The sequence below is a fragment of the Schizophyllum commune genome (genome assembly GCF_000143185.2).
Source record: "Schizophyllum commune H4-8 unplaced genomic scaffold SCHCOscaffold_1, whole genome shotgun sequence".
NCBI lineage: Eukaryota > Fungi > Basidiomycota > Agaricomycetes > Agaricales > Schizophyllaceae > Schizophyllum > Schizophyllum commune.
Window position 1 is genome coordinate 4,270,389 of NW_026089538.1, and position 13,187 is coordinate 4,283,575.

The 13,187-nt window shown below is 61.9% G+C and overlaps 5 protein-coding genes and 1 non-coding gene across 6 annotated transcripts; 3 read left to right on the forward strand and 3 right to left on the reverse strand.

Annotated features, from left to right (window-relative positions):
- Positions 1-23: 23 nt before the first annotated feature.
- On the reverse strand, positions 24-6,876 carry SCHCODRAFT_02608834 (uncharacterized protein). The gene is made up of 9 exons (XM_050344341.1): positions 5,473-6,876; positions 4,146-4,951; positions 3,075-4,011; positions 2,868-2,887; positions 2,304-2,436; positions 1,711-1,885; positions 1,000-1,346; positions 746-864; positions 24-522 (listed from the first exon to the last, which is right to left on the reverse strand). The coding sequence occupies exons 2-9, from the start codon at positions 4,515-4,517 to the stop codon at positions 424-426; spliced, it is 2,202 nt and encodes a 733-aa protein (XP_050203217.1). The 5' UTR covers positions 4,518-4,951; positions 5,473-6,876; the 3' UTR covers positions 24-423.
- On the forward strand, positions 4,747-6,921 carry SCHCODRAFT_02044260 (uncharacterized protein). Its single transcript, XM_050341600.1, has 2 exons — positions 4,747-4,951; positions 5,525-6,921. The coding sequence occupies exon 2, from the start codon at positions 5,548-5,550 to the stop codon at positions 6,463-6,465; it is 918 nt and encodes a 305-aa protein (XP_050203218.1). The 5' UTR covers positions 4,747-4,951; positions 5,525-5,547; the 3' UTR covers positions 6,466-6,921.
- A 279-nt stretch (positions 6,922-7,200) lies between these two features.
- Positions 7,201-9,405, forward strand: SCHCODRAFT_02608838 (uncharacterized protein). The gene has a single exon (XM_050344342.1). The coding sequence runs from the start codon at positions 7,837-7,839 to the stop codon at positions 8,596-8,598; it is 762 nt and encodes a 253-aa protein (XP_050203219.1). The 5' UTR covers positions 7,201-7,836; the 3' UTR covers positions 8,599-9,405.
- Positions 9,406-9,956: 551 nt separating this feature from the next.
- Positions 9,957-10,450, reverse strand: SCHCODRAFT_02608842 (uncharacterized protein). Its single transcript, XM_050344343.1, has one exon. The coding sequence runs from the start codon at positions 10,425-10,427 to the stop codon at positions 10,029-10,031; it is 399 nt and encodes a 132-aa protein (XP_050203220.1). The 5' UTR covers positions 10,428-10,450; the 3' UTR covers positions 9,957-10,028.
- Positions 9,969-10,068, reverse strand: SCHCODRAFT_t8. The gene has a single exon. It is a non-coding gene; the product is annotated as a tRNA-Glu (tRNA).
- An 886-nt stretch (positions 10,451-11,336) lies between the features above and the next one.
- Positions 11,337-12,749, forward strand: SCHCODRAFT_02683615 (uncharacterized protein). The gene is made up of 4 exons (XM_050346758.1): positions 11,337-12,071; positions 12,123-12,187; positions 12,272-12,582; positions 12,638-12,749. The coding sequence occupies exons 1-4, from the start codon at positions 11,392-11,394 to the stop codon at positions 12,731-12,733; spliced, it is 1,152 nt and encodes a 383-aa protein (XP_050203221.1). The 5' UTR covers positions 11,337-11,391; the 3' UTR covers positions 12,734-12,749.
- Positions 12,750-13,187: the final 438 nt, after the last annotated feature.

The window sequence follows — 13,187 nt, forward strand, 5'->3', positions numbered from 1 at the left end:
GCAAGAGAGGCCGGGAAGGAGCTTAAAGTGGGCCCGGGGGACAAAACGAAGAGAAGAAGACACGATATATCCAAGATAGATTGTACATTGTATCTTACACGGCGAGGGAGACTGACGCGGCGAGGGAGATCACCAACACGGCAGGGGAGATCGACGCGGGAGGGGAGGTCGACGTGGCGAGGGAAATAGCCACGGTGTTCCCCCCACCGCCCATCTTCGCTCTCCCCACATATTCGCCATCCACCACCCATCTGCGCCATCCACCACCCATCCTCGCTCCCCACACTTCCTTCCCCTCCCATGCCTATACCTCACCCGTTGCACGCCTATACCTCGCCCGCCCTCCAAGCTCCACTACGCCTCCAAACACCCTTACCTACAAGCCTACAGCTTCGCTTTCACCTTCCCCATTTCCCTCCTCGTCTACAGCTTCGCCTTGATCTCTTTGCCCTCGTCCATCCCCCGCTCATACCGCTCAACAAGCACGCGCCGGAGCACCTTGCCCGTCGGGTTTTTGGGGATCTGTGGTGGGTGCGTTAGCGTCGCTGGTACTCAACTTGGTACTCAACCCTCGCGCGAATGTGACGGGCGGAGAAGAGGGGGCTTAAGCGTGAAGGGAAGCGCAGGGTAGGGGAGCGCGGAGGAAAAAACCGCTAAGAGCCGCGGAGAGATGGAAACTAGTCGAAGAGGGTTCGCAACCAGTCGAAGAGGGTTCGCAAAGAAAAAAAAAACATTTCAAACGCACCTCCCGCACGACCTCGATCCCGCCCCGCAGCCACTTGTGCCGGCTCAGGCGCGCGCGCGTCCAGGCGTGGAGCGCGTCCACTATCGCAGCGTGGCGCGCGTCCACTATCGCCGCGCGGTCTACGCAGGACATTAGCGGTGTGAACTCTGGATCGCGCGAGCCGCGCCGAAGTGCAGTCGCGCACGACCCAGCCGAATTTCGCTGCCGCGAGAGCCGCGCCGAATTTTCGCTGTCGCAGCAGGTCAGGGACTTACCTTCCGCCGTTGAACTTGCCCCCTCTAACACGACCCACGCCCTAGGGACGCGCTCGTCAGCCGTACGCCCGTGCCCGCGCACGCCGGCAACGGCGGCATCGAGGACGCGGGGGTGGTTGTTGGTAGAGGGACCGCGGGGGGCAGCGGCGGCGTCGAGGACGCGGATGCTCGATGGGGCGTCGGGGAGCGCGTTTTCCGCACCCGCACCGCGCACGCTCGCCGCCTCTGCATCGTATGACCCCTCACCCACCCCCTCCCCCCGCCACGCGAGCAGCACCTCCTCGATCTCGCGCGGGCTCACCTGCGCGCCGGACACCTTGAGCGTGTCCTTCGCGCGGTCGGCGAAGCTGAGGGAAGGGGGCGTTAGCGACCGGTGTGTGTGGGGGTGGGAGCGTTAGCGATTAGAGTAAGAGGGGGAGCGATGGGAAGGGGAGGAGGGAAGGGAGGGAACGGAGGGAACGGAGGGAAGGGAGGGAACGGAGGGAAGGGAATGAGAGTAAGGGGTAGGCAGGGGGAGTAGGCGAGCTGTATCTTTGGGAGTAGGCGAGTGGGCAATGGAGGGAAGGGGGGAGCGGAGGTAGGGGGAGTGGGAGTAAGGGGGATGGGAGTAAGGGGGAGTGGGAGTAAGGGGGAGTGGGAGTAAGGGGGAGTGGGAAGGGAGCGGTGGTGGAGAGAGCGTTGAGGGGTACAGGCGAGGAGGGCGCGACTTACAAAAACCACCCGTCCCGATCTACGTAGAATCGGTCACCGGTGCGCAGCCAGCGTTCTCCCTTCGTCTCTTCACTGCCGTCCCCATCTTCGGTGACGAACGTCTCCCGCGTCGCTTCTTTGTTATTATAGTACCCCGGCGCGATTGTGGGGCCCGCGAGGTAGAGCTCGCCGGTGGCTGATTGCGGTCAGCGAAGGTCATAAGCGAGTAGAAGGTCACAGGCGTGTAGAAGGGAGGGAAGGGAGAGGGGGGGGGAGAATGGAGGGTGGTTCATCGCAAAGGAGGGGATCGAGAGGGGAAAGGGGATCGAGAAGGGAAAGCGGAGGGAATGGGGAGGTAACTCGTAATGGGAAAGGGCAAGGGTAGCAAGTGACATGGGGCGAAGGAGGGGGTTAGCATGGTGTGGGAGGTGGAGGAGAGCGGTGGGAAGTGGGGAAAGAGGACGTAGGGGAATGGAGACAAAGGAACGGGGAGGGGGCGAACAGCCAAAGGGAAGGGAAGGAGGGTCTTCAAAGGTAAGGAGAAGGAGGGTCTTCAAAGGTAAGGAGAAGGAGGGTGGTCGGGTGGTTGAAGGAAAAGCCCAACTCACACTCACCATTATCCCCCTTATCGTCCTCCCCGGGTACGACCCTTGCCCTCAGCCCCGGCATCAACTTGCCCACGCTCCCTCTCGGCGTAGGTGTGGTACCGGACAGCGCGTCCGGCGGTGGACCGACGGCGGAGAGCGTCTTTTGAGCGAAATGCCATGGGATCGAGGAAGGCGGCGGAGACGACGGCGGCGGGTGCCGGCGAAGGCGACGACGGAGCGGGTGCCAACAAAGGCGCAGAAGGGGAGGGACCAAGGTTAGCAATCGGCGCGAAGGACTGGCGGGTGTGAGTGGAGGTGGCGGAGAGATGGGGGGGTGGGAGATGGGGTGGTGGGGGGATGAAAGGGGGGAGATGCGAGGGAAGGAGGAAGGGACCGGGGGAGGGCAGGAGGAAGGGCGGAGGAAGGGCGGAGGGCAGGGGAGGGGGAAGAGGGGAGGAGGGGAGGGAAAAGAAAAAGGAGGGGTATAGGAGAATGGAAAGAGGCGGGGGGACCGGACAGAGGGAGCGGAGGAGCGGATAGAGGGAGCGGAGAGAGGGATCGGGGACAGAGGGCGACAGAAATAGGACTCACCGCTTCACTCAGTCCATAACCTACGTGGGAGGGGCTGATCAGCACAATGCGCGAGATGTTGGACAGCGCGGAGGGGGGAGGGGGGTAATGGGGGAAGGAGCGGGGGGGATAGGGATAGAGGGAGGAATGGGGAGGGAGGAAGAGGACTGGGAAGGAGGAAAGAGGGAGGAACAAAGGGATAGAAAGCCGAAAGCACAACAAACTCACCCTCACTAAACACCGCATGCGGCGCGCACTCCCTCAGAAACCTGTCCCTCAAGTCGGCCGGTAAGTGCGCGGCGCCGCACATGAGGGAGGAGACGCCGGCGAGGGCGGTGCGGATGGAGGCGGTTGTTGAGGCGGACGACTGAGAGGCGGACGCCGCCAGCGTGACCAACTGATGCACGACGGAGGGAACGAGCGTGAGGGTGGTTATCTTATGCCTCCGCATCAACCCCAACGCCCTCCCGACGTCCCACTTGCGCATAACGACGGTGGTGGTCGGGGTGAGGAAGTTGCGGAAGAGGTGGGTGTGGAGGGCGTAGGAGTGGTACATGGGGAGGAAGGCGAGGAGGGTGGGGTGGGGCGGGGTGGTGTCAGACGGCGGGGTAGTAGCAGACGGGGGAGAGGTTTTGGACGGCGGGGCGATCACAGAGGGCGTGACGGTATCAGAACCGGACGACGCAGAATAAAACGGCGACGGGGGTAGCGTGGCCTGAGTATTCGACGTCGGGGCCTGCGTGTTCGACATCGCCGCCTGCACTGCCTGCCCGACGACGACGACCTGGAAGAGGCTGGCTATAAGGTTGCCGTGGGTGATCATGACGGCCTTGGGGAGGCCGGAGGTGCCGGAGGAGAGGACGAGGTAGGCGAGGGTGGACGGCGTGGCTGGCGCGGGTGGCAGGAGGGTTGGGGTGGAGGAGACGAGGAATGCGTCTATCAGGCCATCAAGGGACGTGGTTCCCTCAGCACACTCCATGTCCAGCACGCGCACTCCGCTGACGCCCGCTTGCTCTACCCTCCCTTCCGAACCCTTGCCGACGAGCACGACCTTCGCACCCGTCAAGCGGAGCGAGTGACCGAGCTCGTACGGCGTAGCGTGGGCGGGGAGGAGGGCGAAGGGGACGGCGAGGCGGAGGAGGGCATGGACGGCGGTGGCGAACGTCTGTGGAGGGGAGGGTGAGGACTAGTACGAGGGTTAGGCGAGCCTGGGTGATGGGACGAGGATCATGACGCGCGCTGTCATCACACGCCTTCCAAGCTCGACAGCGAAGCCCTCAACCTGACAGAGACACTCACCACACTATTCTCACTCAGGATCCCCACGATCGGCCTCGGCTCCGCCCGCACGTCCAGCCCCATCTCCTCCAGCTGCCGCGCGAGCACGGTCGCCGCGACCGCGACGCGGTGCCGGAACGCGTGGAACGTGATCGTGTTGTCGCTGCCGCTATCGCTGCCTGCCTTCGTCCTTCTTCCACTATCCTCCCCGCTGCCTGACTCCGTTCGCGCCTTCGCACCCTTCTCCGCCGCTCTGCTCCCGGGATCCACGTACAGCGCAAAGTCCTCCCACGTAGCTTGCTCGGGTCGCCCCAAGAGTAGATGGTGCGCGTTCACAGAGGGTATGGCTGGTAAGGGCGGGTAGGGGGAGGTGTAGATGGTCGAGGATGGCATGGTGGATATGGAGAGGTGTTTGTAGGTTGCTCGATCGCGACTCCGTGGTCGGTAGTCTCGAGCGTGGAGAGTAGTAGGTCGATCGTGCACACTCGTCTGCCGATCGCTCTGTGACTCGTCGCGCTCGTCCTCGACGTCGGAAACGAGATCGACCAGCTACCCAGCCTGCGCATATATCTGTGAGAACAAGAAGCTGGCCCGGATATCCAGTCTGCCGTCTCCCGGCGGCGTACTCGCCTGACCACCTTCTCCTCACACGCCTGACCCCGTCGCTCTCACACGCCTGACCTCGGGTACGCACCCTCGCCTTCTATCCTCACCCGCAGTCTCCCACTCTCATCATCACTGGTCTATACTCGCATTCGCCACCCGTGCAGGCGCTCGTCCCGACTCCCAAAACTGCTGTCGTTCATGATGGTGGTGGGAGGATAACCGTAAGCGCCCGTCCATCGCATTTCCTACGTGCGCCATCATCAACTCGTCACTTCTCCCTTGCATCCTCCCGCCATTTCTCCCTTCCCTTCAGCCTTCAGCCTTCCCTCCTCTGCTCCCCTTCCCTCCCTTCCCTCCCTTCCCTCCCTTCCCTCCCTTCCCTACCTTCCCTCCCTTCCCTCCCTTCCCTCCCTTCCCTCCCTTCCCTCCCTTCCCTCCCTTCCCTCCCTTCCCTCCCTTCCCTCCCTTCCCTCCCTTCCCTCCCTTCCCTCCCTTCCCTCCCTTCCCTCCCTTCCCTCCCTTCCCTCCCTTCCCCCCTTCCCTTCCCCCCTTCCCTCTCCCCCTTCCCTTCCCCCCTTCCCTCTCCCCCTTCCCTTCACTCCCTTCCCTCATTCACCCTCCCCCCTCCCCCCCTCTTTCCCCCCTTCTCTCATCTTTCGTCCCCCTTCTCTCATCCTTCGTCCCCCCTCTCCCCCTCACACTCCCACACCTCCCTTCCCTCACTCACCTACTCCCCCGCTAGCGGCTTGTCTGACCGCGCGAAGGACGTGCGCGGGGTGTCTGACCGCTCAAAGGACGTGCGCGAGGTGTCCGGCGAATGAGACGTGCGCAAGGTGTCCGGCGAAGGACGCGCGAGGTGTCCGGCGAAGGACGCGCGCGAGGTGTCCGGCGAATGAGACGCGCAAGGTGTCTGGCGCGCAGGTCAGCCTCCGCGAGATCGAGGAGGTGCCGCTGGCGCGCAGGGAGATGGTGGAGGGATGGAAGGGGAAGGGGGGGATCGTCAGATGCCTCAGCAGCCGGGGGGTTGCCGGACGCGTCAGCAGCCGGGGGTTCGATAGATGCCTCAGCTGCAGGAGGCAGGTTTGGGAGCGACGCCAGGACCAGTTCCGGGAGCGCTGCCAGGAGCAGTTCTGGAAGCGCGCCAGGAGCAGTTCCGGGAGCGCTGCCAGGAGCAGTTCTGGAAGCGACGCCAGGGGCAGGTTTGGGAGCGACGCCAGGGGCAGTTCTGGAAGCGCTGCCAGGAGCAGTTCCAGGAGCGACGCCAGGAGCAATTCCGGGAGCGACGGGGCAGTTCTGGAAGCGACGCCAGGAGCGTGTGCGCCCTCGACGTATCCCCACCCCACGCGTCCCTCGACGCATCCTCTATCCGCATCACCGACGCATCCCCCACCCCACGCGTCCCTCAACGTCGCTGACCCTCGCGTTTCTCGAATCCGCGGCGACTGGGTCTTGCCCCCCCTCCTCGCCTCGCCGCCCTCCTCGCTGCCATCGTCGCCACCCTCCACGCTATGACCATCGTCGCCACCTTCCACGCACCATCGTCACCACCCTCCTCACCGTCCTCCTCGCCTCGCCGCCCTCCTCGCCTCGCCGCCCTCCATGCGCGCACAAATTGCGGGCGGATCGAGGTAGTGGGGGAGGTGAATACCAAAATTTGGTGGAGAGGGGGGAGGTGAAGAGGGGAGTGGGGAGTGGGGGGAGGTGGGTGGTGGAGAGGGGAGAGGGGGTAGGGTGAGGTGGAGAGGTGGGGAGGGAGGGGTGAGCTTGGTGGGGAGGTGGGGGAGAGAGGTGGATGAATTTGGTGGGGGTGGGGAGAAGTGGGCGGGGTGGAGAGGGAGGTGAATTTGGTGCGGGAGGTGGAGAGGGGGTGGGGTGAGGTGGTGGAGAGGGGGGTGAGTTTGGTGGGGGTCGGGTGAAGTGGGGAGGTGAATAAATGTGGTGGACAGGGGGGAGGTGGGTGGTGGAGAGGGGGGAGGGGTGAAGAGGGGCGGTGGAGAGGGGGGAGGTGAGCGTGCAGGCGGTCAGAGAAGGAGGGTGGACGGTCAGATAGGATAGGCGGTGTGTACATGACGCGGCTTGATCTTGGACCCTTCAAAGCGCGCGTGAAGACTGTACGATATCTCATTGCAGTAATTAGTAATTGATCGTGAAAATCAAATTGAACAAGTCGAACGTTGAGAACGTGTCAGGCACGTGCACGCCGGACGCGTCAGGCACGTGCCGGGACGCGTGACCACCATCATCGTTCATCGCAGTCGCTCGGCGCAGACTATGGAAAGCGACGTCGCGACTCGGGGCGACGTTGGGATACGGGGCGACGCCGCGACTCGGGGCGAGGCTGAGAACTCAGATGGTGCTGAGAACTCAGATGGTGCTGAGAACCCAGATGGTGCCAGCAAATCCAGCAGTCTGGCGGCAAGCCAGATCCAGCAGTCTGGCGGCAAGCCAAATCCAGCAGTCTGGTGGCAAGCCGAATCCCAACTGTGCCGAAACGTTCGCTCGCGGACGGCTTGAAAAGCAGGGCGCGTCGCTTGCACCGCTGGGTGAGAGCGCCTTCCTGACCTTGAATGCTATTGCACTAATACAATGCTATTGCACCCAAATGACTAACGAATCCGAGAGATTGCGGCGCCCATTCGCGGCAGGTCTGCCCAACCTGCTGACCAGCCTGAGTGTGCGGGATCCCCCATGCATCGCCTGCCCCCCGAGCTCTTTCCTGCACGTTTGCGAGCTGGCTGTCTGGACTGTCCACCTCGCCGCTGCTATACCTACTCTCGAGACGATCATCACTCGCGTGTGGGATCATCACTCGCGTGTGCAAGCGCTGGCGCCAGACTCCCCAGCTATGGGTATACATGGTCTCGCCGAACCAGAATATCAAGGCGTACCTTGAGCGCTATGTTCCTCTCGCTAAGGACTGCCTCCTCGAGGTTTGCGGTCCGGCGCGCTCCCGTCCTTCATGAGCGAAATCCGCCCCTTTGCATCTTGGTCTTTCTCTTCGGCTTGCACGCCGATTTCAGTCTACGAGATGCCCGATCTCGAACACGCGCAGATATCGCATTGCGTTGATTGGGAGCACGATGCTTCGGCGGGTATGATAGCCTTCATGGAGGACGTGCCGCGGCTCCGATCGCTCTCCCTCGACCTCGGCAACCTGTCCCCCAGCGTGATGCGGTTCGCGCCCATGCCTGCCCTCACGACCTTACGCCGCGATGTCGCGGGCGCCGTGTCCGAGCTCCTCCGCCCCCTCCAGCAATATCGCCAGACGCTGATCACGCTCCGAGTCGTTATCTCCCACGCCCTAGTAGAGGGCGCAGCGCCCTCCGAGTTGGCGGCGCCGCTCGAGTTGGCGGCGCCCTCCGAGCTGCCGGTGCTCCAACGCCTGCAGCTCGGATCCGACGCTGTCCGACTGTTGCAGCACATCCCCGCGCCCGCGCTGGCGGCGCTGCAGTTCTCGGGCCACGGTGCGGACGTGCTGCTGCGCGACTATCTGCTGCGCGACTATCTGCTGCGCGACGATCTGCGGTGCGCGCTCGACGTCGAGCACCATCGGGTGGAGAGGTGGCCGGGCGGAGTGCCTCGCCGTCCTCGCCGGGCTGGAGATCCTCCGCTTCCGATCCTTCCTGCCGCTTCCGATCCTCCGCTCCCATCTTACCATCGCTCCCTCCTCCCCTTCTCTTTCCCATCTCCACTTTCCTTTCTATCCGTCGCTCGCGTCCACGTTTCCTCCCCCGTCTTTGGCCGCGTCTCTTCCCTCGTTTCTGGCCGCGTCTCCCCCTCATTGACTTGGAACGGTCGCGTGGAGATTCCGTGGCGCAATCGCGTGAGGGTTCCGTGGCGCAATCGCGTGGGGATGCCGTGGCGCTAACCCACCCGCCTGACGATTCCGTGCCGCTAACTCACCCACCCATCTCAGATCCCCAAGAACCCGACGGGCAAGGTGCTGCGGCGCGTGCTTGTTGAGCGGTATGAGCGGGGGTTGGACGAGCGGGGGGTGGACGAGAACAACAAGCGGGGGGTGGACGAGAACAACGAGCGGGGGGTGAGTGAGCGGGGGGTGGACGAGTGTGCCGAGAGTGAGCGGACAGGGCGCGAGCGGGGGGTGGAGGACAGGAAGGTGAAGGCGAAGTTGTAGACGGGCGGGACGCGAAGTTGTAGATGGGCGAGGTACAGGCGTGCAACGGACGAGGTATAAGCGCGGGAGGGGAAGTTGTAGGTGGTTGGGAATGTAGGGGAGTGTGGAAAGGCGAAACAATGGAAGGATTTGTACTAGTATTGGTCTGGATATATGACAATGCGCGTGGCGCTCACGAAGACGCTCCTGGCGCCTCGCGAAGGCGCTCGATGCGACGCATACACACGATGTAGAGCTTTCGATGCTACCCATCCTCGACGCTGCCCATCCTCGACGCTGGCTTGTTCCCCCATGACGCCATCCCCCTCACTCGCGACACTGCCCTCTTCATCCTCGACCCTCCTCTCCTCGTCCTGGACGCTGTCCTCTTTATCCTCGACGCTCGTCTCCTCACTCGCGACGCTCCTCTCCTCGTCCTGGACGCTGTCCTCCTCATCATGAACATTACCCTCACCCTCACCACTCCCTCCCTCACACTCGCCGCCTCCCACGCAGATCATCGAATTCTCAACCTTGCCGACCGCTGTCCAGTTCCTGCCGTCAGATGATCGTCCATCGTCGCATCACATACTATGGTCGTCTGCGTACATACCATAGTCGTCTGCGTACATACCATGGTCGTCTTCGTACCTGAAAAAATGGCGCGCCATCGCGCCTACCCAACGCAGGCGCGCGAAAGCAAGACCGGGGAGCGTCCGGCGGAGCGTACCGCGGGTTCCAACTTGAACTCGGATGTTCCAAGTTCCAACTGGGACTGCGCGTTCCAACCTGAACTCGAATAAGTGCGGGTCAGGGAACGCCCTGAAAGATAAAGGGAGTTGATTCGAATGTCTGTAAGGCCGTCGCGTCGATTGGAGGCTCCCAGGCAGTCGATGGGAGCCTACAAGGCAGGCGATGGGAGGCTACAAGGCAGTTGATGGGAGGCTTCCAGGCAGTCGATTGGAGGGCTCCAAGCCCGCCGAGTCTAGGTGGAGGTTCCGATAAGTACTGCTTTGAAATAAAAACGTTTGCTGGGATACATATGACTTCGGATACGGGTTTGCACCCCTAGCTTCGGATACGGGGAATCGCACCCCTAGCTTCGGGTACGAGACAAAAATGACTTCGGATACGGGGAATCGAACCCCGAGCTGCCGCGCAATTAGTACAGCATTACACACTACTTATGAGAGGCGGCAATGTTGGCCGTTACACCATATCCGATGTTGAGGAACTAGGCATGGACTAGAGCTTGGTCGGAAAGGACTTGAGGAAGAGGTCGGTCGGGAGGACTTGAGGGAAAGGGGCATGAGGGGAAGGAGGGGAAACGAGAAGGTCAGGACGAGGACGTTTAGGCTAGAAATTGACTGTCGGCGGGAGGGACGAGTATGGGAGGGAGTAGTATGGGAGGGAGAAGAAAGGAGGGGGAATGAACCGGGGAGGGGATGTATATGTACGTATACACAAGGAAGGTTCGGGGCGACAGGAGCGCCGTGTAAAAGCGCGGGGGAAGAGAAGGAGAGGGGTGGGACGGGCCAGGGAGGCTGCAGGTAGGGGAGGTGCCCAGGCGCGGTGTCGACCATTCGAGCGCCTTGCTGTCCGCTCCCAGCGACCATCATGGCGGTCGATGTTCAAGGGAGAATAGGCGCCCGTCGATCATCATTCCCACGTGTCGGCCTTGCTTCCCACCGTCGTGACCATGGTCGTCCGCTTTGCGCTACTCAGCTTCGCATCTCTAATCTCCACTTCGCATCTCCAACCCGGATACCACCCGCATCCCGAGCCCATCACCGTATACTTGCTACCTCTGATACCAGTGCCCAGGAATCCGCCTGTCTTCGCCGCCCTCCCTCTGTCGTCAAGTTCCAATCGATGCTCACCGAGCTCGGCACTCGACCGATTCGCCCGTCCTACGCTCTTCTGGCTTCCCAACCGAAAGCTTCTCGGTTGACTCCGAGTCAATGGCAACCTCTTGCGCACACCACCGAGTCGGTCTCCCCTCCCATCCGGCCCGTTCGCCCGCGCTTTAGACTCGGACTCCCTGTCCAGTCACTCCTCACGTCAAACCGATGCTCTCGTATGCCATATCCTCACCCGTGTGGCTTCCTGCCCATGGCAAGGCGCTCCTGTCTTCCCCCTCGACGAAAATGTCGCCTTTTGGATGCTCTGGGTTTGCTTGGACGACGGCGCGGGAGACTTGCATTCCTACCTCGCCAACTTCGTCTTGTCAATGGAAACCCCGGTCAAGGTGGCGGATGTGGGACGCGCAGCCGCGTGAACAAACTCCCCCTCTTGTCCTCGCCGCGCATCGGCCCCTTCTCCGCACGGCGTCATGCTGGGAGTGTGTAAACTCTGTCATACTGATCTGAAAAACAAAAAAACTGACGCGCTATTGCGCACAAAAGGCATGTGACTGTGTCTGGACCTTTGCATAAAGCATCTTTGTCGCGGTCGCGCATCTTGTCCGCCACGCTCACCTGCCTAGATTTGCCACCCACACTGTCGTCCCGCCACTCTGCCCGCTCAACCCCGCACTCCAGCTCAGCGATGCAGAACTCCACAACCTCCATCCACCACCTCCCGGCCGAGATCCTCTCAGAGGTCTTTCTGTGCTTATTGAGTTCCATTTCTCGACACCCTGACATCAAGAACCCAATGGTCGCGCTCGATCGCGTCGTGTCGCTGGTCTGCAAATCCTGGAGAACTATCGCGCACGACGAGCCCCGCCTCTGGGTCGAAATCGTAGCACCAGACCGGATTCCCGATGCGCTCGCCCTTGTGCATCGCTACCTCCCTCGCTCCGGCAGCTTGCCACTCCATCTCGTGTCGAGAACGTCGCCAGATGTACTATTGCCATTCATATCTGCGCTCTCTCCCTATGCATCGCGCTGGCGGTCTTGTCATATGCGCGGAACGTGCGCGTCGTTTTCGGAGATGACGCCGGTGGCTACTCCGCTCCTATCCGGCGCGCGAGTCCATGTGGACTTGCCTGAGGGCGAGGGAGAGCAGCGCCTCTCGCTGCATGTTCTCGCTGACGCGCCCTGGCTGTCGCAGCTCACGATCATATGCGTGAACAAAGGCCCTTTCGCAATCTCGCTCCCGCTCCTGGCGAACCTCACCTTGCTGGAACTCGGTGTGAACACCCACAGCCTTTCCGACCTGTTCGAGTCCTTGCGTTCATGCCACCGGACCCTGCGCGAGCTCCGCCTCGGGATCAAGGAATTTCAGTCCGCCATAGCTCATCCCGCCGGTGGCTACACCACGTTCCCCTGTCTCAGCAAGCTCACCCTCGAAGGCCATGGATCATGGCCCGTGCTGCAGCTGATCACACCGCCCGCCCTCCGTGCCCTGATACTGGATTTCTGACTTCCGAATGCGCCGGACGTGCTTTTGGGCTTCCTGACTCGCGTTCCGGCGGCCGGCGCAGGTTTGAAAGCGCTCATCATACGCACGCCTATCGACCACGGCATTTTACTCCAGTGCCTCGCGCGCACGCCCAACCTTGTATCCCTGAGTCTCGGGATAAGCCCTGCGTCGCGGTTGCTTTTGCGGGGCCTCACCATCCGTGATTCTAACGACCCCGGCATGTTGGTTCCCAGACTGCAGCTCATGGCGTGTGATTGCGCCGGAGACCTAGACGCGCTCAACGAGTTCTTCGAAGGAAGGTTGTGGCCGCGGGTCTTGCGCAACGGGACGCGCATTGAGATGCGGATTATGCTCCCACAAAAGGTCATGGATGTAAGTTATTCTTTGGCCATCGTTGCGGGGGATGATTACTCATGAACGCCTGCAGTCCCTGTTGTTGATTGGGAACCAGTATGCGCCCGTGGACAACCCTTGGGTGATGGAAGTGCGCCGGCAGCGAAGGGCGATGCAGGGCCGAGCTTGAAAACCTCAGGCTACTCGTGGATGGGGTTGATGCTCTTTGAGTGCTCATTTTAATAGACTATAGATGTCGCCTACGACTTAGCAACGCTGATCTGATTGCTGTTCACAATGTATCTTCGCCGCTTCCGCACCACTTCGGCCACTCTGTTGTTTGTTCTCTGTCGCAGTCGATCTTGATATTGCGTAGGGATATAGTCAACTGCTGGGCCTGTGCGACCACGTCTTGCGCTCATTCGATCAACCTTGGATCCGCGCAAGAGTTGAACATTCGGAACCGAGAGAACACGTGCTACGTGGGCCTGAGCCGTCGGCCATCTCCGGAGATCCTCTTTGATCACTCCCTCACCGCCAGGGGCGACAGAGAGCAGGAGACGTCATTCGGGGGGCCGAGTTATAAGCAGGTGCACCCATGGACCGCATCGCTGCGTGCGTTTCCCCCTGCAGTATACACGGCA